The 27,075-nt window shown below is 39.3% G+C and overlaps 1 protein-coding gene across 1 annotated transcript; it reads left to right on the top strand.

Moving 5' to 3' along the window:
• Nucleotides 1–1,795: 1,795 nt before the first annotated feature.
• On the top strand, nucleotides 1,796–24,998 carry FBXO28 (F-box protein 28). The gene is made up of 5 exons (XM_067564887.1): nucleotides 1,796–2,110; nucleotides 15,680–15,789; nucleotides 17,356–17,494; nucleotides 20,688–20,883; nucleotides 22,847–24,998. Exons 1-5 carry the CDS (start codon nucleotides 1,895–1,897, stop codon nucleotides 23,239–23,241), a joined length of 1,056 nt encoding a protein of 351 aa, XP_067420988.1. The 5' UTR covers nucleotides 1,796–1,894; the 3' UTR covers nucleotides 23,242–24,998.
• Nucleotides 24,999–27,075: the final 2,077 nt, after the last annotated feature.

The raw sequence follows: 27,075 nt of genomic DNA, 5'->3' as shown, positions 1-27,075 counted from the left end.
TCCAGCCACGCTTCCTTCCCTACCTCATCTTGGAGGTTGGTGGTTTCTAACTCTTGCATGAATTTCTCAAATACCAATAAACTACCTGGATTGTGGCAAAACAAGATTTATTGAAAAAGAGAGAAAAGATCAGACAGAACAAAAGAAACTATCTGCGTGACATGTCCAGCCTGACACTGCAGAAGCTAATCCAGATCAGTCCAATCCATGTTGTTTTAGTTTAGAATCAAAATCTTACGTTTATAGAAAATGCATTTTCTCTTTCCCTGGCTAATCTTTTTCTCCCTGTTCTGTTTCAGTCTGAGACCCAATCTCTGGTCAGGCATCATACACTTCCCATCTGATTTGCAATTTGCTTTCCTTTTCAGATTTCTTTGATGTGCCTGGCTTATTATCATATCAGACACCAAGCCCAAATGATATCTGTATCAATTAATTTATCTGTAATACAATATTGCCTAAAGGCCTCTACCAGGTTGGGAACCCCCTGGACTGTGTGCTATATGGATATATAGTAAAAGACGGTTCCTGCCCCAAAGATCATACAGTTTTAAAGATAAGCTACAACAGCTGGGTGAAAAAAACAAACCAAGGGGTGAGGAAGGGCAACAAAACAGTAACATGATGTTTTTGCATACACTAGTTGTGTTTACAGATCATAGGTGTAATAAACAGATGAGGGACAGTATTGTCAGCATGCCACCTGCCTTCTCAGTTGGCATTGTTCTGTAGCAAGATAATGGCTAGGCAGATATACCCTGGTGTTCTGCAGAGTGGGGGTATTACTGCCTGCGTCTCATGCCATGTCTAGAGTCATTCACTATTGTAATCACTCCTTTGGATAAACAGCATGGGTTCCAAATTTTTTGGTACCTTTTTCACATCTTAGGACTTAGGCAGCCATGAGGAGCTATTATAGGACAAGTCTGCTCAGCCCCTGCAGCCCTCAGATGCAGCATACTCAATTGCTCTGTGGGGATAGCACATGTTCAGTTCAGCTGGCATGTCTGAACCATGAGGAGGGTGCTCAGGGCAGATGAAATCTGAGAATTTGCATGCCAAATTCTAACAAGTCTCTACTAAACATATGTAAACTGAGATTTTTCAGAGGTTTACAACTTGGCCAAATTTGGCAGTTTTTCACAGGGACAGCAAAAGACAGATCTCTGACACTAGGGCAACCCCCATGCGAAATTTCATGTCCCTACTACCAAATATGCAGGCATTATAGTTTCTCAAAGAAACAACTATAAGATATTTTTTTAACCTGGGCAACACAACCGATTTTTCCCTACCTTCATTCCTGGAAATGGCTGACCCATTTTTGCTGAGTTTCCCCAAAATTCAGTGTGATGTAGACAACCATCATCATGTCGTGATGTCGCATTAGCCCTGAGCCTATGGAAGATTGTTTTAATGTCCTGCAAGCTCTGCAAAAATCTAGACAGGTGGTAGCCCTAACAGGGAATAGAGTATATATCCTGCACCAGCTGTAAACACTGACTGCAAAAATCTGCCAGCCTCTGATTTGGCATGCACTAATACCTTCCTCACCTTACATAATACTTCCAGGAGCTACTGCTGGGGTGATGTGGCTGCAGAGCCTCATACTATGAACTCAAGGGCTACCCACAATTAAGGCGATATTGTGGGTTATCTGCAGATAAGGATGGTGTGTGTTTTTCCAGATTAACACAAACTGACCATTGTCGGGGGAGGCTGCAAGGGGCTCGGGCCACACAGCGCGCGAGGGGAGGAGAGCCAACCCCTCCCCCCCCCCCACGGGGCGGGGCGGGGCGGTCCACGCGCCCAGCGAGCGAGCCGGCGGAGGGCGGAAGTGCTGTCACCGGAAGTCCCCCCGCCCCCAGCCGAGGAGAGGGGGACAGGGCTCAAGATGGCGGCGGTGGCGGAGGAGCGTCTCCTGTCGGAGGGGGAAGGAGGCGCCCTGGGCTCGGCTCGCCTCTCCCCGCCCCCAGCCCGCCAGCCCCAGGGGAGCCCGGCGCTCTTGGAGCAGCTCCCGCAGAGCAACACGCTGGTGGGGCTGCCCATCGTGGCCATCGAGAGCATCCTCGGCTTCCTCTCCTACGACGAGACCAGCCAGCTCCGCCTGGTGAGGCCGGCCGGGGGAGGGGCGGGCCGGGCCGCTCTGCTCTGCTGGGCGAGGGGCTGGGCCATCAGCTCCGCCTGGGGGGGGGGCGAGGGCCGGGCTGCGCTGCGCTGGGGAATATTAAGCCAAGGGCCGCCTGAGCCCAGGGCTCTGCTGCTGGCGCCCCTCGGGTCTGTCACGTCTGCCCCTGCTGCTGGGAGCGTTGAGGTGAAATTACCCCCCTGCAGCTGTTTAATGCAGTTACTCAGGTCTGTCCGAGGTGGGCGGAAGGGGAGAGGGGCCCACGGTCACCCTCTCTTGGTGTCTGATCTCACCTCAGTACGGTGCTGGAGTTGTTGTGGAAAAGCCAAGCAATTGCCCCCACAAATTGTCTCCAGTTCAGTGATTTTATTAGCTGGGGGGATGTCATTTGTCCCTTCCCACACCCCCCAAAACCCAAACAAAAGCCTGAGTTTTAAACCTGTTGGTTTATTTTCCTCCTAGGGAATGCTCTTTGCTCAGCAGTTCCTTACTTAAATGGCACATGCATCCCCTTTATGTTTTTTAGAAATGGTAGCATTATGTTCCAAGACTGTTCCTCCTCTGTGAGATGCTTCCTAGTGGGTTTAATTCATTGAGTCCACGTGTGCCCATTTATTATTTGCAGTACAGTGTGTGTATATGATATATACAAAATGTATAGGAAGACAATGCTGCAAAGAGCTTAGGCTCAGATCCACTAAGGGACTTAGGCACTACAAATGTTTAGCATTGCAGCACCTAACCTTTAGGTGCTAAGAAAATCACAGGAACAATACTGTGATTCACAAAGCCTGGGCTAGGTGCGTAGGCTTCCTATAGAATGAATGGGGAGAGACTAAAGATAGCACCTTAGAATGAGATGTGCAAAGCCAGCATGCTGGGTGGAATGATGCCTAAAATAGCCAGTGGGAGATGCTGATCAAAGGGGTATGTGCTAAACCCTGCTCCTTTTTCAGAGAGAGTTGCTTAAGCCCAGGCTTCAAAGAAGTGACTTACACTGCTAGCAACCTGGGGAAGATAGGTGGCCTGCTGCCTGAATTGTGTGCAGAGCCTGAAACTAAATGACTGGCGGGGGATGAGGGCCTCTCTGATAACCTTAACCTAATGGTTAGGGCACCCACCCAGGATCTGAGACCCCCCCCCAGTGCAAGTACCCCCTGCTCCTGATGGGGAGAAGGGATTTGAACAGGGATCAATCACCTCTCAGATGAGTAATCTAATCACTAGGCCGTAGAAACATTCTAACTCTTTCACTAACCTAATTAATATTAATTCAATTGTTTTATTAAAGTGGAACTACAGTAGGATAGATTGAGGAAAATCCATATCAGAATATTCCATAGCCTAGTAATTAGGGCATTCATATGAGAGTTTGGAGATGCCTGTTCAATTCCCTTTTTCCCCCCACAGGAGGAGAGGGGACTTGAACTGGGGGTGTCTCACATCCTGAGTGAGTACCCTAGCCACTAGGCTAAAGGTTGTAAGGAAGGTATTTTCCCCCTTCTGCTCCCCAGATTGCCTATGGGGCGTCCCCAAAGATCGCCTACCAGATCGAGTCCCTGGATGCAACTTACGTGGCCAAACACCTCTCTTTCCTGGTTTGTGAATCATTTTGGGGCTTAAGCAGGAGATAGGCAACTGGATGTCTATCATGAGGCAGTCGTGCTCAGGCAGGTGATAGGCACCTACAGTGAGGTTGCCGTGCACATGCCCAGAGGAAAAAACGTAGGCGCTGAATGAGTTTAGGCGTTTACAGGGTTAGGTGGCAGCCTGGTGTGAGTTTTGTGGAATGCAGTGGTGCCTAAAAACAGGATTTAGGTGCCTGAGTACCTTCGTGGATCACACCCCTACTGTGTAACTCAGACAAACAGACTTAGGTCAGGAGTTAAGGTACAAAAAAGGTGCAGAGATGTAACTGAGATCAGTGTACATCATATTTGTAGTGTCTGAATAGCAAGGGAGTATAAACTCAGGATCCAGCCAATAACTGTTAATGAATTTGTTGGAGATAATGAAGTAGAAGGATTATGAAGCTTATGTAACCCTCACTTGATTTGTGTGCCATACTGTTTCTATTTTAAGACCATGTAATTAGACTTACTGTGTAACCAAATAAATATTAGAACTCTAATATTGCAAACATATTTCTGCAGAAATTTGGACTACATTTCTGGGAGAAATGTTTTACAAAATCTGCCAGTATTATCCTGACATGTATTTGTCTGGCTCTACTATTAAATTTAAACTCCTTGAGACAGGGTTCCAGTTTCTGTGTATACAGCACCAAGCATGCTGATAATCAGTAACTATTTTCATCCAGAATGGATTAAGTCCATCAATCCTCACTAAGGTGTGTGTGTATTTTGAAACTAGGCTATGTTTCAGACCTGCCCAACTATGCAGAAACCTTAATAGCACCTTTGAACAACAGGAAATGTATATACTACTTTGGCAAACTTCATTAATATGTCACATTATTAAAGAGTGATGGTTAAAGTATAGTCTTAGAAATTGTGGGATTCTGCTTCCAGTTCTGCCACAGTCTTCGTGTATGACAGTGCATGAGTGACATGACCCCTCTCTGCCTCCTTTTCCTGATCTTTAACCGTTTTGTGAAGCTACGTGAATGTTTGTAAACATGTTGAGATTCTTGTATGAAAGAAAAGTATTATATTTAACTAAGTGGATTATTTTATGATAGTTGACTACCTTTACTGAGCGGAAAATATGAGCACTCCCCCCCACCCCCCCTTTCTGGACGCAAAAATGCTGGGTATACTACACTGGCAGAGTTTGAGGGGCTTTGGGGGGCATTTCCCCACAAAACTTATGGTGATTTTTTTAGGACTTATCTTTTGGCACGGCTTGCGGCTGACTTGGGCAGGCCTGATGGAAAAACAAACACTTCTGGCTTCTGCTGCCAACACTCTGCTTAAGCTACCTTGGCAACTGGAGCATCAGGCAGCTTATTCTCAGCTGATCACTTCTTGCTTCTGGTCATGTGGTCGGAAGCAGGAAGTCCAGGAAAGTGACCAGCCAAGAAATTAAGCTGCCTGCTCCAGTTGCCAAGGTAGCTTAAGCGAAGTGTTGGTAGCAGAATAAACTGACTAGTTAGACATATATATAACCTCCCTACCTCTTGCCCCCCCCAATTAAGCAGTCAAACTCCGCCTGTGGTATACTGTGCAGTTGGTTATTATTGAGGAAGGCTGTTATCAATAGAAGTAATGGTGGAAGCCCTATTGTTGGAATATTTAGAGTTAAGTTGGATAAACCACTAACAAATATGGTGTAGGGAACAATACTGCACTGGACAGAGGATAAACAAAATAATACAGTGAGTTTATTCCATCTTTAATTTTTGATTCAATGAAAGTGAAAAGCAAATCCTTTCACCAAATAAGTTCCTCAGAAGGCATTTCTCTAATGATAGATGCAGAGGAGAATTATTCCAAGAGGAAGAAAGGGTGGATTGATTTAAATCAAGGCAATTTAAATCATTGATTTAAATCAAGTTTCCCATTGATATTTATTCACATATTTCTTAAACAATGGTGCAAATCTGATCACTAAAACATGTTAATTTACAACTCAGTACAGCATTTTATAACATCTAGGAGGGTATCCTTTGTGTAATTTTTTAGATAATGTGATTTTTATTAATTTAGGAATTAGTACATAATACTCATTACCTGTGTCAAGCTGCAGATGCAGCAGCAGTACGTTAGGAATGGTAAGAACTAAATCACACACACAGACACAATAGCACTTATATTTTATTAAACTAAATCTTAAATGTTACATAAATGTTTCACATTTGCAATTGCAGCAGTGTCCTGAGTTGCCGGCTAGCAGCTGTCCTTAAATTCTTTTTTTTTTTTTTTTTTAATTTTCAAATTTTATTAACTCTACAGACAAGTCATCACAACACTAAAGATATGCTGTCCTTAAAACTTCTACAACTAGCTCTCATCATCCCCACTCCCACTGTCATTTTTATTCATAGATTGAATATGAGTTTTCCTGCTTTTTCAACTCCCAGTCAATTTCTTAGCTTTGAGTGAATAATACCAAATGATGAAAATGTTCTCTCTGTGCTTGCAGAGGAAGCTGCTGCTGTCAAAAGTTGGCTTAGCAACTGAAGGAACTTTGTTTCAAGGTGCCTGGCTAATGATTTCTACCAATTCGGGGGAGTGACTTTGTTCAAAACATCAGTAAACATGTATTGTTTAAATGGTTCCGCTCCAGCCCTGAAATTTATTATGACTGGCATAATTGAGGAGTGATTTTGAGATGCACATGCTACGACAGCATCGTCGTCTTCAGAACTTAGGCATCTACCTTTATATCTGGGGTCGAGAATATTTGCAAGAAAATGAGGGAGTTAGTGCTTGATCCATTCGCTTCTTTATTGCCTGCAGTTTAATTTCCTGGTGAGGTATTTCTTTCTTCAATGTCTCGAAGTGCCTTCCAAATGTTGACAGCGTCAGATGCAGCAACAATTTCTCTAAAGTTTATTTAAAAGCTGTGAACATAGGCTTCAGTATACTGAGCATATCCTCTACATTCCTCTTTAATCCAGTGTTGATACTTTGGATGAGATACTTCCATCTATTTTATCACCGTTTTCTTCACAGAGTTTTATGAGAATAGGCCAGTTCTTAATAAATGGTTCAGAACAATCAACCACAGAATTCCACTGAACATCTTGAGGGAGAATTAGTTTGGATCCTCCTGCTCTCTTCAGTGAAGCTGGAGCAAAATGGTTGTTATGGAAGTATTTTGCGACTTCAGCAATATTTTCTTTTATTCCTTGAGAAGACGTACTTAAGTCTTTGGCTAAGAGATGCATTAAATGGGCACTGCAGCCATATGTTATTAAGGAGCATCCTTCCATTTCTTCTTCTAAGCATCTCCTCCTCTTTGCCACGTTTGCAGCATTGAATGAATAATACCAAACGATGAAAATATTCTGTCTGTGCCTTTAAAACAGTGTCTTAACTAACTCCTCTGCCTTCCTTGTCCCAGCTCCACCACCACATAAGCACAGAACAACAACAATCCTATCCAGCCTATGTCTTTCTTTGCACTTGTGACTTTAGTCTGCTGAGAAACAGAAACTGAAAGCCCAGAACTTTCAAAAAGCAAGAGCTGGTAGTTAGGCTGAACAGATTAGAACCATTAATTCATTTGTATGAGAGTGTAAGTGTAGCTTTCGCATGTTTGTGATGAGATTTAATTGTAACTGTTATTTTTTAAACGAGAGAGAAATTTAGTATTTTATTGATTTTAAAAAAAAATTTTAAAAACCGATTTAAATAAAAAAACCTGATTTTTATTGATTTGTATCCATCCTGCTTAGAAATTAGAAAGCACTTTATTCATCGCCTGACATCCAGCCCACCATTCAGTACCTGTTCCTTATCTTGTTGTTCTGTATCTTTTTTATCTTTCTTTTGGATACTAGCATTCCAGGTACTGGTCTGTGAAGGCAGCTCCCCAGCTTGTATTGGGGCAGACAGTTAATGTATTTTGCCTTTGACAGTTTTCCTATCCACTTATGTAAAATGCTGAGTTGTACTATTCCAAATATTGTGGGATACCAAGAGTGAATGCCATTGTGGGGAAAAACGGTACAATTCAGGTGGCATGTTCATCCATGCAATATTCATAGTGTGCGTTTACATACTGAGGCACACTCATACGTATAACATCCGTAGGCTAACAAGGCCCTGCCATCTGAGGTTCTTCAAACTTGCCCAACCACTGAATCATTTTCAGTAAAAGGCTCTCCCTAACTCCCAGGGTATTTGTTGGCTCCAACTGCATATCTAAGTAAGAGAAGAATGAATGTGTCTGATACTACACAGCATCCTGATAAAGATAACTTCTAGGGAGCGAGCAAGTCAAATGATACTAGTTGACCTGATTGTGCTCAAATCTATAATACATTTAGATAATTTATAATAAATGTGACCAAAAGTAGCCTCGCTCTCTTACAGAATATTGTGTTCTGAGAGAAATTATGAGTTCTCAGAAGGGAAAAAATCTTTTGAAGATGGTCCTAATATCCCATATGTGATTTGCCATTGGGACAACAATCAAGAAAGCAATTAAGCTGGTAGGCATGCATTGAAAATGGAGTTGTGGATATTGGAGCTGATTTATAAAGAAAGGAGGATAATATAATTAATGCTAATCAATATGGGTTTATGGAAGATAGATCCTGTCAAACTAATTTCATTTTGTTTTGATGAGATTACAGATTTGATTGATAAAAGTAATTGTGTAGATGTAGTAGACTTAAAGAAGTCTAAGGGGTTTGACTTGGTATAGCACGACACTTTGATTAAAAAACTAGAACGAAGAACAGGTCTCAAAAATTGTAAATGAGGAATCATTGAATGGGTGTGTTTCTAGTGGGGTCCTGATGGGATCTGTTTTTGGCTCTATACTATAACACTTTTAATCAATAACCTGGAAGAAGAAAAAATAATCACTGATGAAAATTTGTAGATGACCCAAAAATTTGGGGGAGAGGTACATAATTAAGATGACAGGTCATTAGTACAGAGTAATCTAGATCGCTTGGTAAACTGGATGCAAGAAAACCATTTGTGTTTTAATACAGCTAAATGTAAATGAGATATATATTTAGAAATAAAGAACATGCATCATACTTAGAGGATGTGATACTCTATCCTAGGAATCAGTGGCTCTCAAAAAGAGTTGGGGGTCAGAATGGATAATCAGCTGAACATGATCTCCCAGTGGCCAAAAGGGCTAATGTGATCCTTGGGTGCATAAACAGCAGAATCTCAAATAGGAGTAGAGAGGTTATTCTACCTTTGTATTTTGCACTGGCGCAATCACCAGTGTCCATATCTGCTGTCCACAATTTAAGAAAGATGTTGATAAATTGGAGAAGAGCCACAAAATTGATGAAAAGATTAGAAAACATGATTTATAGTTAGGCTTGGTGGAATTTGATTATTTTTATTATTTTGACATATTAATATTTAAGCTTTTTTACTTTTTATCTATTTAAATTACTACAGTTCTGGGAAATTTTGTAGGGGATCAGACAATTATTTAATGACACAGATTCAAAAAAATTAATGCTTTATATTTGTTAAAACACATTGTCAACATCACGTGTCAAAATATACAAAACAAATATACTTAGTTTGATTTAAGTTCTCAAGCAGCTTTTTTTTTTTAAACTTTGTTTGCCTGGAAATTTCATTTATTATTGATGGAAATATTTTTTCATTGGTTTGTGTGTGTATTGACATTTATTAATAAAAATCTAATCCTTCCAAGCCTGCTTATCGTGACAGACTCAAATAGCTCAATCTATTTAGTTTAACAAAGAAGGTTAAGGGGTGACATGATTACAGTCTGTAAGTACCTACATAGGGAACAAATATTTAATAATGGGCTCTTGCAGAGAAAGGTATAACGTGATCTGATGACTGGAAGTTGAAGCTAGACAAGTTGAAAATAAAGTGTACATTTAACAGCAAACAGTTTATCAAAGGTCATGGTGGAGTCTCCATTTTTGACAATTTTTAAATCAAGCTTGGATGTTTTTCTAAAATATATGCTCTAGGAATTATTTTGGGAAAGTGCTATGGCCTGTGTTATATTGGAAGTCAGACTAGATGATCAGAGTGGTCCCACCTGGCCTTAGAATCTATGAATTGACATAACGAGTTGGCCTTGTTTACATAGATCACTTCAGTCCTTTTCTATTATCCCTTAATCCCAGCGCTCTGAGGGATACAGATGCCCTAATTTCAATTACTCTTTCGGTATTGCCTGGGGGACTGATCCAATCAGATTTTTCTCAGGTGAAATGTATTGGAGCCAGATAAACTGAAAACAAGAGGCAGATTGAGTGGAAAGAAGCTCAGGGAGGGCACACCTAGCAAATGTCTTTAGTACAATAGAAAGAGTAGCTCTAGCACTACAAAAGGAGCACAATCTGTGTTAAGAACCATAAAGCTTGTAGTTCTGTTATTAAAGGAGGAAGTAAAGGAGCATCACCTACTTGTGATGTCTGTCATCAGGCAAAACCAAGATCATCTCACTCCACAAGAAAATAATTCAGTATGTTTCACTGAGCAGAGTGCCATCTGCTATCTTTGAAAGCACAATATATAAAATGAGTCCTTAAACCAAGCAGCTGACTGGTTAAGCAGGGAAATAGATCTAAACTAATGACGTCTAAACAAGTAGGTATTTGGAAATACAATTCAACAACTAAGGAATCTCATGTCTGCTCTATTTGAACTAAGCCATAACTTCAGAGTACCTAAGTTTTACTCCAGACAAATGAATCTAGGGGAAAACAGTAGCTGACCATCTGTCCTTTAGATGAAGACCCTTTCAGAGAGTCTGCTTTATGCATTTTCTTTCCTCCCATATCTCATCATAAGGAACTCTTGTGGTTTTGATTGAAGTTGCACCTTGCTAGTCAAGCTCTTTGAAAAGGTCTGGTAATCCTGGTGGTTAGGAATTTGCACATCTTCCATCTTGCAAAGACTTCTCCTCCCAGCTTTCACTGACTCTGCAACAGCTCTGTTTGATTATCTGGCTATTGAAAAAGACAGGATAAAAAGGAAGGGATATTCTGAGAATGTAATCAATATCCTGATGACATTCAGAAAGCATTCCACTAATATTCGGCGTTTAAGTAAAAATAGAACACTGATAGATACTGCTTTTCTTTCTGTGAACACATTGTATGGGAGGTAGTGTTGCTCAGTGGATAGAGGGCTGAACCTGGATTATAGTCCCAACTCTGCCACTGGCCTGCTGGGTTATTTTAAGCAAGTTGCTTCACCTCTGCCTCAGTTTCCCTCTCTGTTCATAGGAGGTAAATATCATGATTGCCATTTTTAAAGCACTTTGATATCTACTGTTAAGTGCTACTATATAAGAGCTTGGTATTGTTATTCTGACTGCTGAGCTCAGAAGAGACACTCTAGGCCTGAGATTTGGGAATTGACACTTGGATTCTGAGGAATGGCATTTTTGGAGAGGGGTCCTGTATTTGAACTTGCTCCTTTTGTAGGTCTTCAAGGGTCTGGGTCAAGCCAGAGAGGTTCCATCTCCTTACTTAGACTCTTGTCTGTGGTGGGTTTGCATGTGATGGACATCTTTGCCTGAAGGATGAGGTAGGGATGATGTGGTTGTAAGTTATTTTTTTAACTAGTTTTGGGATGGATTTGTTGCTGTCAGTTGTATGCAATATGTTAGAATGTGATTTTTTAAAAATATATTTAAACATGTAAATGGACCTAGAGACTTGAATAATGGACACCTTTTTTTAACCAGTGAGACAATACATTTCTATATCATAAGTTTTCTACATAGCTGTTTGATCCTGGAAATGAGCTCCAGTTCAAGGTATTGCCACAGCAAGGTTGGAGTGAATAATCCAGGGTTGAACTCCACATGTACTCACATTCATGACAACTTTGCCTTCAGGTAACTCTGGCACGTATGATCAACTTCAAATTTTGCAGGTTGTACTGCATACTTCCCTTTTCTGTCTACATCCAAAACATGAAGAAAAATGGTGCAAGCTGTACACTAGACCTGTAATATTCCAGAACTAAGAATTTAAGGAAATCTCTGGGTATTCATTTTACTTCATTGTTGAATTTAAAATAATGCCTTGGTAATTTCTATAACAAGACGGCTCAAATAATCTGAAACAGAAGCTTTATAAAATATGAGGGTGCTCCAGGCTGTGGTGCCAAAATTACGTCAGTCTTTAGGGGTGGGACATGCAGTGTATCTAAATATTTTGCATACTTTCTCTCCCAGATGATCTCACTGCTTGTCAGATCTCTCTAGTGAGAATAGGCAGACATGATCTATGCTATAAATTAAAAGCTACTGAGTATGTGAGGTTGTGTTAACCACTTCAGTCATTCTGTAGATCAGTTAAGTGACAACAGATTTTTCATTTTTATAAAACTTTCATATGGTTGCTCTGCATGTGGTGACATGTTATTCTTTCTAGTTCCAATTCTTCAGTTTCATTGAGATTTTTCTGAAAGAACTTCAGAGTGCTCAGTTTGGTGTTAGGAGTGCACTTGAGCAAGTTTGAGATCTGCTGCAGTCTTATAGCAGGAAAATCCTCTAGTGAGGCTTGGTGAACAAAGAATATGATTATTATGAGCAGATTAAATTTACTTTTTTAGCTAAAAGTAATGGTTTTGTCCATTCATATCACTTGTATTCAGAAACTTTCTTAAGGAAACAGTATAGACCATTTCAAACATAGTGATGCTATTTTGCTTGCTACTGCTGGCCTCTAAGCAAAATGGTTTTGTTTGAGACCAATCTTCCTATGATGTTTCTAAAGACTGGTTCTTGAAAATAATTCCTGGACACGTCTCACAAAGTAGCAACTGGCAAAGTAAAGCATTTTTTTTTACTAATAGTTTTAAAATGGAGGTTAAAACTTCTAAGTAGAAATGTAAAGGAAGGAAGATGGGCTGTATCAAATGTAGTATATGGATTTAAACATTCTTTTCTCATTGCTGTTGGCACTTCCGATCAATTTGCATTTAGATTCAAGCTTGTGATGATTGGCACAAAAATTAAATTTACCAAAGATGATTTTTTTCTGTCTGCAAAAAGAGATGCTTGTTCTTATTTTTACTTATGTATGGTTAGTAAACCCCATACTTAAATATCTCAGTTTATCCTGAGTGCAGCTTGGATTACCTTTTGAGGCCTACTGTCTGGGAGATGTCCAAACACACTAGAAAAGGTTTTCTGTTTGCCACTAGATGTCAGTATAAACTTGATTCTGAATATTGTCACTGCTCTTGCAATGAATCTGTCCACAAAAGTTGTATTTAAAATTATTTGTCTATTGTACTACTTGTATTAGACAATGATTAAAATTGTCTATTGTACTACTTGTATTAGACAATGAAAGACTTGACAATGTATTTGCCAGAAAAATCCTCCATCTTTTATATACTAGATTTTCCCATGTATACTAGAATTGAATCTTCTTATAATTGAAACCAGAATTCTTTCATTAGTTCATTAGTTGCATCAGCAGTATGTGGGTGATTCCCTGTTTCTGGACCAGAGTAATTCTTCTGAGAATAAATTCTGTCTTAGAATAAATATGGTTTAGTTTAGCTGTCATAAAGTTTCCTTCAGATTAAATGGTTGGTGTTTATTTCAGTTAAAAACAAAACTGAAAAGAGATACAAAAAAATCAAAATTAAACTGACTACTTATACTTAGCTGACTGTAGAGGGGAGAGCTGCACTAGAATTAAAGATCAGTGGTGCTTCATGTTACTTTTCAGGAGTCCTTCTCTCCCATGGATCTTCCTAGTCCTCAGCAAGTACTAACATGCACAGAGTCTGAGAAGGCTGCACAGTATACTAGCTCTTGGAGAATTAGACTCTCAATGATAGTACCCCAGATTTTATTAGAGAATGAAAAATTACACAATCTCATGATTCTTTTCATAAACAAAATAATAGTGACTACTACCTAGCTTTTTCCCATTCTGTTAAATGCAGAGAACAAATTTTACCCTCTGTAAATGTTTCTGCAATTGTCCCATGGCCTGTATCCTTGTTAATATGAAAATGTGAAACTGTTCAGAATATATTTTAAATACTGACTTGAAAATCTTGAGCCCAAATGTGGGCATGTGTCCAAACAGACAAATGTACCTTATGTTTAAGAGGTGTTTACAAGAATGGTGCATAATGTCCCAAGATAAGATGAACAAAAAGGAACACAAGTCTCTTGGCTAAGAATATAGGTTCATACAAAAGGTGTTCAAAGCTTGTTAACGAGTTTATTTTTATTGAAAATACCAAATAAATATAGTGTTGACTGACAAACCAGTAAATTCAAAGTCAAGGTTGATGTTTCAACCTTAGAAGTTAAATGTAATGGGAAACATAGTTGAGTTAATCGTAGACTTATGTGCTGAGTGTCCTCACTAACCCCCATATGGGGACTTTCTGCTTTAATTTATCTTTTTAAAAAACCCAAAAAAAACGCACTTTTTTCCTTCTATGAAATTCTTGTGCTGATTTGTGTCTACTAGAGATCAAGGTCATGTTGCTGATGATTAATTTTCAGACATCTAGCAAATTGAATTGCTAATAATTTTCAGAGGAGGGCAGTTATTTTTAAAATTATTTTAAAAAAAAAATCTATGCTGAATGTTCCCCAAAATAGTGGGAGCATTCAGCACATGCATGTACTCTTAAAAGAATCTCTACTTCCCTGTTGCAGTCACCGTTTGAAGGGACAATATCAATTATTTACAAGCTGAAAACATGACATTAAAATAGACCAGTTGTAACTTGTAGGATGACTATTCAGTTTATAAGTACCTTACAAAATATATTTAAAAATCTCCAATGTGTTGGCTTTCTGGTTTTGTAAATATTTGTTTTGTGCTAAGACCTAGACTCAGTACTCTGTGATCTTTGTAATTAAATACTCCATTTGAAATGGAGAAATATATTTTTATTAAAAGAATTTTGTTTAAGCTTTTAAAGAAGCATTAGTGATACTGGTTGGTTTAAAGTGTACAGAAATGTATCTGAGGTGCTTTAATTTTTCATGTCATGGCTTTTGTCTTAATAAATGTTTCCATATCTACCCTTTTTTAAATGTCAACTTCTGGCTTCTAGGTCTTTGGCATTTTTGAGAGATTAAAGTATTTATATGGCCCATCAGAACCTCTCTGAAGATGAAATTCAGCTGAGGTACATGAATATGCAGCTCTCATTGAAGTCAACAGGAATTGTGCTTGCTTACACCAGGACAGAACTTGGCCTATACAGTGATATTATTGTATAAAGTCAGGAGATGATAGCTAGTGGCAGTATAACTCCTTAAGGAACAGTCATATAATCGGAGTAGCCATCCTTGTGCTTTCTCAGACCTTCCTTTCTGAGGATCCATAAAGTTGGAAAGTTTTGCCTATGAAAACCCCTGCCACGCAGTGGGATGATTCCCAAAAAATTCCAAGGTCAATCTCTGTATTTCCCTCTGCACTCCTTCAGATTGCTGAGTGAAGACGCTTTGGCAAAAAGCTTCCAAATGTCAGATTAACGGCGAAGTGATGTTTCGTTGTCTTTGATGTATTCAACACAGTCCCAACATTTTCAACTTTTGAAATATCAGGTCCTATCTCTTTTTGGAGAACGTTGACAGGATCATTAGTGGACCTAAATAGTGATGTCACATGAACCTTTAAAACTGAACTGCTGCTAACTTTTATTGACATGAAGGAGGAAGTGATACAGCTTTGAATGAGTTTTGAAGTTGCTTTTTTTATAACAAAGGATCAGTAACAAGCAAATACTTTTGTTTTGGACTGTAGTTGACATTTTATCCAATTTAGGATTAGTTTGAAAATCAGAAAGAATAAAAATTAATCTTGCACCATTGAACAAGCACAGACTGACTAATCATGAAAACAACCTGTAGTTTGATTTGAAATATTTGAAGTTTTCTTTGTTTGTATTTTAAAAATAGGTTTGTAAGCGAATGGACTTGGTCTGTCAGCGAATGTTAAATCAGGGATTTCTGAAAGTGGAAAGATATCACAACTTATGTCAGAAACAGGTTAAAGCACAACTTCCAAGGTATGTGCCAATTACAGCTGTGGGTTCCAAATACTGTATCTTAAAACACGTAAGTAAAAACACAGTAACATTATTTCTTAGGTGTAAAGGTAAGACTGTAAAAGTTGAACTTGAATTAGCCAGTTAAATAAATGTGTTTTTAGAAAAACATTGAAAATATTTTGGCTGTAATTGGAATTATCTGGTTTAGTTGGTAAATTCCATGGGTTAGTTTTCTTGCAAAAACACAGCCCAACCCTAAAGTCTGTTTGTATTTATCTGTATTGTCATCCTGGTTTTTTGCTTTCCAGCCTGTCAGGAACAGAGAAGAAGTGTCCAATATTAATCAAAATCAGCTCCTAGATTTGCCAGAGGAGTTAACTGGCTCCAAAAGGAGTCCCAACTAACCTACCTTGGCTAATAGGATTTTTATCTACCTGTGGAATGGGGTAGACATGGCAAACACATTTTACATGTAACCTGGGATTAGAAAGGCAGGATCTAATTTTGCATGTTTTCTTATCATGTGTTTCTGAGGTAAGGGCCAATCAGCGAGTGCATGAACACAGTATCCACCAACATAATTTGGAACTGGATAATGGGCATTAGAAGTCATTGTTTGTCTCTGAAGGCAGATGTACACTATCGCTTAAGTCAATGTAACTTGTGTCGCTGGAGGTGTGAAAAAAGCCACACTGGCACTATGTCAGCCAGAGACTGTCTCCCACCGACATAGCTTCCGCTTCTTGTGGGGGTGGAGTAATTATGCCAATGGGAGTGTGCTCTCCCAACTGCATAGAGCATCTTCACCAGAAGCATCTTCACCAGCTACAGCTGTGCCGATGTAGGGCTTCTAGGGTAGACTAGCCCTAAGTGAATGAGAGCAGCTGCCTCTCACTTTTAAGACCTGATAACTCGGCCTAATTTATTGTCATGATTTAAATGGTTTCATTTTATTTCATGTTTGTTACCCTGCATCAAAAAGTCTCAAACAGTCATCAGTTCTCTCAGATCAGCTGAGACTGAGCAAGTATGGAGGCTGGATTGCTGTTTGGTCGTGGTGGTTTTTTGGTCAGTTGCTAGAACACAAATGGGTAGTGATGAGAAAAATCACATAGAAGGACTTTGTCCCTGATGCATTGCTTTAAAACTACTCCTTCTAGTCCTTTAATATTTTTAATCTTGGAATTTTTTAAAAACTAAGATGCCGTTACATATAATTTGGATAAAAATTTTCATAGTAATGATTCAAGAACAAAATTTGACAAATAAATCTAAAAATTATTTCAGTGTTTATCAAATGTTCTGTGTCATTGCTAGCTGGTTCTTGACAGCTGCAGCAATCTCTTAAGAAGGACAAAACTATTGGAAGTAATTGTATTTCTTTCCGAGTCTCAGCAGGTAAATGGCCATGCAATACAAGATTCAGAAACTCTGAATAACACATGATGCGGCCTGTTGAATCTTGACTTACATATGAGCTCTTCAAAGCAGGATTTAAAAGAACTACTGTTGCAATGTTTCAGTTTTTGGTGGCTTAAAATTGCTAAGTCTGCGGTTTAATGGTTTCTGTATGCTTTCCTCTAGGCGAGAGTCAGAAAGAAGAAACCATTCGTTAGCTCGCCATGCAGACATCCTTGCTGCTGTAGAAACGAGACTCTCTCTGTTAAATATGACTTTCATGAAATATGTGGATTCCAATCTCTGTTGCTTCATACCTGGAAAGGTAAAGTGTATGATTGCTTGCTTGTATGAATGTGTATTGTTGCCAAAAAAATCATATTCCTGCAACTTCAAATTAACAGCTGCTGTAGGTGCCTAAAACTGTAGTATAATGCATCATTTTGGATGTACCTAGACATATTATTGGGAACCTATATACTATAATGGCTACCTTATGAATAGATGTGCTTGTCTAAATGAGTTAATTTTGGCTTTATATTAATGTTCCAACATAAAAAATGTTTTTTTTAAATTAACTCAATATGTCAACTCTAAGTCTTGGGTCATATTTCTAATAAATGTGTTCATTTCAAGAAATACTTAAAAATGCTTGAATTGGTCACTGTTCTTTGCAGGTTCACTTTTACTGTTCATTTGTGTGCTACTAGACCTTTGAACAGAATTTGACTTACAGTATATTCCTTAAGTATGTAGATGCTATATATAGAGTTCGAGTAGTCCAGACTTACAAACTGTAAACACCAAACTGGAGGCCATTCCACCACAAACTTCTGCCACCCAAGCTATCTTGTGCAATATTTTTGGTACACTTCTGTAATAAAAAAAATGTATTGTACATTTAATGTGTTCCTAACACCATCTGTTGAGTGTCAATTGATACTGAGCTGTAATAGGGTGTCGCTCCCTCGTGGTGAGTTCCTGGAGTGACTCAGCCCTCTGGCCGAGTCTCTCTCAGACTGTAGTGAAACAAATGCAAATAAATAACCCCCTTCCAAGGTACAAGTCCAACAGGAGGCCTCTCTCAGTACCCAGTACAGTCTCTTTATCTATAGACCCATCCGTGGGCTCAATCCTCAATCTGTCCAGCAAGGCTTATCACAGTACCCTGGTTCAAACAGTCATTCAGTGGCTTCTGGGCTCTCTCTCAAATGATCCCTCAATCTTAAAACAGTCCCGACCCTCAGATGGGGCTATGCCCCCAGGGCTCCCTGCCTGGAGACTCTGGGCTTTTCTGGCCCTAGTTCTCCAGCAGGGCCACTAAACAGTTGAGTTCCCCTTCCAGGGGTGTACCACAGTTCAGTATCGAGGCTCCTCTGTCAATGGCTAATGGGGAGGCAAGGGGGGTCTGGGTCCACTCACTACTCCAGGTCCCAGCCCAGGAACCCTATAGGTCAGGAGTGGCCAAACTTACTGACCTCCTGGAACCCCCCTCCACTCTGGGCGGAATCCTCTAGCCACACAACCCTGACATAGGGCAGAAGCTCCGAGCTCCCCACCCCAGTCTGGTAAGCAGAGAATTTCGGGAGGGGAGGAGATATAGGGAATTCTGTGAGTCACATGTTAACTGTAAAAGAGCTGCATGTGGTTCACAAGCCAGAGTTTGGCCAACCCTGCTATAGATAGCAGCCGTCTGCCAGTCACTTTAACTAAACTGTGTTGATGCTATGAGTCCCTGGGCCACTTCCTCATGGCCCCAGCACATTCTTCACCCTTACCTCAGGGTCTTGTCCTGGTTGAGTCCCAACAGCCAGCCAGGAGCTCCTTCTTGCTCCCTGGTCCCTGCCAGAACCTGCTTGGTCTGAGGTCCTTCAGCCAGCCAGCCAGAAACGCCATTTTCACTTCTCTGGCTTCAAGTGACAACTGCCTTCAGCATGATAGCTCCTTTTAATGGGCTGTTGGGCCCGGATTGGCTGCTCCCACCAGCCCCTTTGATTGGCTGCATCTGACGCAACCACTTGGAGGACTCTCTTCCACTGCTACTTGTAGGACAGGGTATGGTAGGACCCTGAGGCCTCCAGCAGGGGACCTCAAAAGGCCTGGTAACCCCATTACATGAGCATTTTAGGCCAAAGAAAAACTGAACTTGAGGGCTTTTAGTACGTGAGAGACAGTCTCTCTCTCTCTCTCTCTCCCCCCCCCCCCCTCCACCCCCTCCAAAAATAGAAATAACATTGGCATCCCTTGTTTAGTTATTTTAGAATATATTATTTGTGATACATATATGCTAGGTGCTATAGGTGGGCCAAAACAAGGTTGTATTATGTCAAAATCTAAGCGTATTTGTCCAGCTGTCATGTAAATATGCAGTTTACTTCCAGTGTTTCACATGTATTTGACACAATAGATTAAGCTAGTTATATAGATACTAGTAGTGTTCATAATCACATCTGTCTGTCACTGGCAAACAACTTCAGGTGTCTATATCCCCATCACCATAGTATATGACTGTCTTGCAAGCATTAAAGAATTTATCCTAGCAGTATTTCTTGAGGATTAGTCTACATTACAAAGTTTTGTTGACATAACTATATCAGCTAGGAGTGTGGGAAAAAAATCATACCTCTTAGCTGACTTAGCTATGCCAACAAAATTCTTGGTGTGGATGCAGCTATGCCAACAGAGTGCTTTTGCCAGAATTGACTGCCTTGCTAAGGAATTCAGTGTATTTGCTAATAAATTGTTTCTGAAGCTCTTTGGAGAACTAAGCATACTGTATAAACTTTATAAAGTATGAGTATAAACTTTAGGGGAGAGATTTTAAGGAGTGTACTACTAGTAGATGTAATAAGTAGAGTCCTGTAAATCTGCAGATAACTGCTTTAAATCCACGGATATCTGCATCCCCAGATGCAGATAAATATCTGCAGACCATTTTTTGCAGATCAGGTGGTCATGGAGGTCATGGATAGGCTTTCTGGGACCTCCATGACTTCTGGGGCAGGGCTAGGGCAGCTGCCAGCCCCGGCACTGCTGGAACAGCTGATCAGCTGTTTAGGATGGCAGGGGCTCAACAGCTGATGGTGGGGGGGGGGGCCAGCTGGCTGCAAACAGATACATCTAAAAGAGGGAGGGTGGATTGCAGGTCGGATAGAAGTTTATTCTCACAGATTTATTCTGCAGATTGGATTCAGATCCACATATTTGTATCCACACAGGACTCTATTAATAAGAAAAGAAAATGTTGCTAGTTGCTGTCCAGGTTACTGTGGAATGCTCCATTACATTTCATGCAGTGATTATGCAGATTAGTTCGGAAATTCAAAAATAACTATTATAGTAAATTTACTGAGAAAAGTTTAGACATTAGAAAGAGCACAGCAACAGACTAGTTTAATGGCTATAAAATACCTGCCCATCAGTTGATCAGTTCTACAATTTCAGTCTATATCAATAACTATCTTCTCAAGTTTTCCCTTGAACTTAACAGAACATCTAATGGTTCTTAAATATTTTAGGTGATTGATGAAATTTATCGCGTGCTAAGATATGTAAACTCTACAAGAGCCCCTCAAAGAGCCCATGAAGTCCTTCAGGAGTTAAGAGACATCTCATCCATGGCTATGGAATACTTTGATGAGAAGATCGTTCCAATTCTAAAAAGAAAGTTGCCTGGATCTGATGTATCAGGTCGTCTCATAGGAGCTGCGCCAGGTATTACTTCTAACCTCTAGGATTTGTAACTTTTTATGTAGCTGTTTTTGTCTATCAAGCTAAACAGCTCACTTTCTAGGAAGCACGCACTCCGTTTGCTTCCCTTGAGAATGGAATACCCCCTTATAATCCACCTTCATGAAAATTAATTTTGCATGCTAAGATCGAGTTTGGAATGTAATTGTTTGAAAATTTAAGGAGGCTTTGTTCTGCTGGACTTGAATGTATTTTATAATTATGCATAGTGTGTATTCATTAAACAAACACTTTTGTGCCACTAATGAATGAGACTTTATAATCACACTTGCTTGAAATTTGGCACACAATGCCACAATTCAAGATGCTTGTAGTTTTATTAATAGAATAAACAGATGAGGTAGCTTAAGTTATTGTAGTACAAAAAGTAGTAGTATTGGATACTTTTACGTAATGAGAACCCAAATATTTTGTTTTCAAATGAGATATTTGTAGGTGTTTAGTCTGTACATGGAAAAAGCCACTTAGCTCTGTAAAATAGTAAACTGGATACATTAACACTCAAACTGGCTATTTTGCATGACCAGTTACATTTTTCATACAACTTAATTTGTATGGGCCAAATGCTGCGACAGGCAGCTGACTGGAGCCAAAAGTAGCAGGAAAGATGCATGTCCACTAGCCTGCGTAGGCTATCTGTATAGGCTCAGTACCAAAACGTTAGGTTACTAATAGATATAAATTATCCATCACTTGGAGTCTTTAACTCAAGATTAGCTGTCTAACATGTTTGCTGTAGTTCAAACAGAAGTTTTTAGTTGATACAGGAATTGAATTTAAACTCTATAGTTCATGTAGTGCAGGAGGTCAGAATAGAAGATTACAACGGTCCCTTCTGGCCTTAACTTGAACACAGATGAGACTTCTATTGAGAGTCTCTGCTAGCAAGTGTTTGGGGAAGTGAACAGAACCCACTAGTGGCATGAGCAGCAAATTGACATACAGCACAAGTCTGCATGGCTCAAAAAACATTGATATAGCCTACTATGTGCCCCATCTCCCCTCGCTTCCACAGTGCTGTGGTCTGTAACAACACTTGATGCTTACATATTCAGTTCTGTTCCCACCATGAAATTGGGGCTCCTTTGTTCAGGCTATGCTGCCTCTTTCAAGATTTACCTTATCTCTGTAGTAACATAGGTAAACTCATTCATATGGATTGATATACTTGAATTCTTCAATCTTCTAGGCTTGTGTAATCTTTCCAAAAGGGTGAAATACTGCTTTAAACAAAACTTACATGATAGAGCCATTACAATCATGTCAACTTACAGTAGCTATTATTGAAAAATCACTTCTGCAGGTTTCTTGAGTCTTGGAGGACCTAAAAGGATAGATGGTGCACACTTAGTGGTGGCCACTGAGTTTTCATGATTTCCCTCTTAACTTTTCTTTTTTAAAGAAACTCAAACATTACATCATGCTGACAAACACAAAGAAATTCAGAATTAAGCTGAGTTATCTTTGGATCATACGACTAATCCCTTGGTATTGCACAGATTTCCAGTGGGTGAGCTACTGTATGTCCTGCAGTAAGTCTGGCCACAGTGATTTGTCTGTGTTTGGCTTTGTGCATGTCACATCTTTGATATCTTTGGTGATTTAGAACATATTCTAATCTTCATATTTTAGGCAAAAAGTAGCTTTTCTTTATTCAGGAAGTAGAAAATAACTTTATGCTTTGACCTCTTGAAAATCTAACACATTGGGTAAAATTGTGCCTTGACCTATACAATGTGCAAGCTTATTGACTTTGCCTATACCTTTTTGAGTATCTGTAAATAATATTCCCTTTTAAAAACTACTAAGTATTCAGATTCTGGATTGGTGAATGGAATTGAACAAAGAGTGTAAATTGGGCCACAGTTTGATACATTTTGTTTAAACACGGTGTAGAAAAAATAAACTTAAATCACTTTCTCTGAAGTTCCAGGTCCTTCCGCAGCCCTAACAACAATGCAACTATTCTCCAAGCAAAACCCTTCAAGGCAGGAAGTCACCAAACTCCAGCAGCAAGTCAAAACAAATGGTGCAGGTGTGACTGTGCTAAGGCGGGAAATTTCAGAGCTTCGCACCAAAGTGCAAGAACAACAGAAACAGCTCCAAGACCAGGACCAGAAACTGCTAGAGCAAACCCAAATCATAGGTGAACAGAATGCCCGATTGGCTGAGCTTGAACGCAAACTGAGAGAAGTAATGGAAAGTGCAGTAGGAAGTTCCTCAGGTTCTGGTTCAAATGAAGAGTCTCTTAGGAAACGGAGAAAGGCAGTTGAATCCATAGACTCTCCTAGGAAATCTAAACGCCTTCGAAACAGAAAATAACTTTGGAGTAAATGACACCTCCAGAAGATTACACTGCTTTAGTAGCCCAAACAGGTTTGCTTGTCTGGATACTGTGATTAGCAGTATGGTGTCATTTAGGCTGCTGGCTCTTCAAAACGCCACTTAGACTTGAACAGTAACTTTCTCTCATTGTTGAGACTTTTTTTTCCCCCTCTGCTTCTGTCTGGGTGGGCCTAATGCACAGGATCTTTATAATTTGCAATAGATTTGTACTAACCAGACCTGCTCTATCATGTTTTGAAGAGTTAACCGTTTTTCTGTACAAATGATATGTGTTAAAGTAAACTTATTTGTGTTTATGCATATATTCACATAAGAGATCTTAATTAAATCCAGTCTTGACTGATTAGAAAGTTAAGCTTAAAAACAGATGTCCTGTTCACTTGAAGAAAAGACCCACTTTTTAAATCTTGTTTAAAAAAGTTGACTTTTTTGTTACAAGTGACCTTGTCTGGAATGTCTGAAAAGTAGTTAATACTTTTTGGAATCTATGTAACGAGTAAAAGTGACTTATTACGCTACAGTATTGGCTATATATTTTTGTAAACTTATGAGCCAGGGACTTCTATCCAGTTTTCACATACATATGCCCTAGTTCTAAGTCTCTGGAGCCATATTCTACATTTGCATGAATAGGTGCATGCATTGCTTAGTCAGCTCGCTAAAAGCACTTGCCTGGAGTTGCTCTTAAACCTCTACTTTTCCAGAGTTGGAGCAATTTCTTAGTCCTCAGCCATAACTTAGCATCTGCTTTCAGCCCAGCTGCTTTCTGATGGTGATGAGGTCTTATAAGGCCACTTGTCAACCAATTGCAGGAAAGGAAAGCATATTTAAGCAAGGCTATTTGCTGCTTCCACTACCTGTAGACTGCAGGTACTCTAGCTAAGCCAAAGCTTGAGAATTCAGCTGTTTTTGCCTGTAGGTCCTCTGCTTCATAGGCCAAAATCAAATGAATATTGGACAAAATGTATCTGTTCCTTTAACAAAACAGGCTTAATGGGACACAGTTTGAGTGAAGCATTGTATTATGAAAAAAAATTTAAACGATTTCATGTTGTGGCAAAGAGCTCTCTGTAATACTTAACTATATTCTAGCTTTCCTTATCCTAAAAGGTAAATCACTTCAGACAAAAAAAGCTTTAATTTCTTTTGCACTTCTGTTTTGAGCTTGTAACTGGAAAAGCATGTCTTGCACTGTTCAGTCTTTTGATTGGTCACTTTAACAACCTCAGAGTTGTTGTGTACAGTGATTATTTTTTCCAGTTGTATATTTTTGGAACCTTATACAAATATCACTGTCCTTGTTTTATTTTAATGTACTAAACTATGTAGCTTTATCATTCGACTTATGTTTTCTTTTAATCAAGTGTTGCCTTGGGTTTAGGTGGAATTCAATTTGGGCATGACTCTGAAAAATGCCACATACTGGTGGTAGTTTAAGGTTTTGATAAGTACCATGGGTTAAAGTGCAAGTTCAACACTATTATATCATCTATGCCTGTCCATGCAACATGGTTCTTGTATTCAAATTAACCAGACAAATCAGAATTTGCTCTGTTAATTATTTTGTGATAGTAGACATTTTTCTTTAAACTTTATTAATCTTAGGTTTTACTTCTTAAACACATTTAGCTCATATCAAATGTTTCCCAGGAAACGTACCATTACAACTTAATGTCTAGTTTTTGGCGGAGTGTTTAATTTTTAAATAAACTTGTTTTGTTAGTTCAAAGATATTTTACAATGGGTTGTTTCCTTAAACAAAATGAATTAACATTGGGTAAACATTCAAATGTCAATTTGGAACAAAGTTTAATAGGAGATGGCCTTTCTTTTAGCTGTTAGTCTGTAGAAGTTGGTTTTTGAGCTATAACACTGTTACATTATAAAGGCCTGCTTTCAGTTGTCAACTAACACTTGAATGTTCTTTCATTTCTAAAAACAATTTGTTATAACAAAAATTAGCATGATCATCATTTAACAGGTATAATTACTCTATCATGAGTTGGTACACATGATTTAATTCATTTAATGGGCATATTCCTTTTACAGGTTCTTGTTTAGAAAGATTTAACCACAAATAAAGAACCTATACAGTAAGTGCATTCCTTGGTTCATACACATTTGTTTAAAGGTTTCACTAGTTTTAGTTTCTTCTGCCCTCATCATAAATTGCACAGCTTTTTCAGAAACTAATAGGAGTTTGTCTGATTAGCTATTAACATTATGCTAACTAAAAGCAGGAGCAGTGCTGAGTTGAACCTATGCAGTAGGTCATTGTTACCCATGGATCCCTGTTTAACAGATAGTTTTGCATCACATTTATGTACATTAATGAAGAATAATGAAGGAAAAATAATGTTGAGATAAATTGTGCAGATGGAATAAAACTTAAGTCTTACCGGATCAGAAAGCTTACTATAAAGTGTAGTCACTTGGTATAAATGGTAAATAATTGTTCTCGTAAAATAACTTCCTTCACTAATATCTTGTTGATACTGAATTAATCTTGAAGTATAGGGCAGAGTGGTGCCTTTTATTACTTTTTACAGTGGGTGGGAGAAGGGCTCATTGCAGTTTTCCAAAGAGATATAATTAAACAGCTTGTAATACCTTGCACTGAGAAAGTGGTTAGCCAAGGCCCCACTAAAGCAGAGTTGTAAGAAAGGAGCAGTAGCATGCTGAGCAAGGAATCCCAGAGGAGTAAAGAGCAAGGAAGCACTTGACTGGCCTGCTGGGAAGCTAGTAGGAGCTGGGAAATTGAAACGTTACTTTTAAAAAACCCAAAAAGGCTAGGTGAAGGGCTCTTTGTGTTTTCTTCCTGTTGGAGAAGAAACCTTTGTTTCTTACTGGGTTTTTGGGGCCAGCATGAAGAGAGTCCCTGATTGTAGACTGAAGTGGAGAATGGCAGCGCACAGCGGGATGAGCCTTACAGGGAAAAGATGGAGCACATTGTTTGTTTTTTCTTTTTTCCTGTTGGGGCTAGAGCCTGGGGCAGAACTTTATACACAGTGCATGAACAAAACAAGGTTTATGATGTTTGATTTATATTTATAAACATTATCTGTTATTTACTCAATTATGGTAGGTGAGAGAGGGACGGAGGGAGGAAAAGGGGGATGAACAGGCAACAGTTGGGTGAAGAGATAAGAGGTGCAGGGGGCATGGAAGAGGACTGAGAATTGGGAGAAAACCAAGGAAATGAAGAGATCCTGATCCATGTTAAAATTTTACGCCAATACAATTTTCTGTCTATGAAATCAAGCACTCAGTTTCAACGTGGGTAAAAGCTGCCACCTACCACCTACAGACTTGCTCAAGTCTGCAAGAGGGAAGTCTTGCTATTAAGGTGCATCTTAAAAGCCTGATAATGAAGGGTTCTCTTCCTACAAACCTGATCTACCAAGCTAATTTAGTCTGACATGCATTTTTTTTTTTTTTAAATAAAATTTTCAAACAGAAGAGCTAATGTTTTAATGGCATCTAACTGATGCCATGAAGCAGTAGTTTTTACAAATCTTACACCTTTTTAAAAAGGAAAAAGAAAAGTTAAACTGCCAGGAAATTAACCACTAAAGGATGCAGCCTATTTTCCACTGACCTATAATACTTAACCACTAGTTCACTCCACCTGACTCATGTCATGTATATATTAAAGTTTTGTCGCAATAGGTATGTAGGTCAGGGGTGTGATTAGGTATGACCCCCGACTGATAGATGTGGTGGCAAAAGCGCCTAGTATAGATGCAGTTTATACCAACAACTGCACTTTTTACCTGTGCTTCTTATTTTGCTCAAGGGGATTGGAATAAG

Source organism: Emydura macquarii, unplaced genomic scaffold (genome assembly GCF_026122565.2).
Source record: "Emydura macquarii macquarii isolate MOO-44397 ecotype Brisbane River unplaced genomic scaffold, CSIRO-AGI_Emac_v2 contig_2676, whole genome shotgun sequence".
Classification (NCBI taxonomy): domain Eukaryota; kingdom Metazoa; phylum Chordata; order Testudines; family Chelidae; genus Emydura; species Emydura macquarii.
This window is presented reverse-complemented; position numbering and strand designations above follow the sequence as displayed.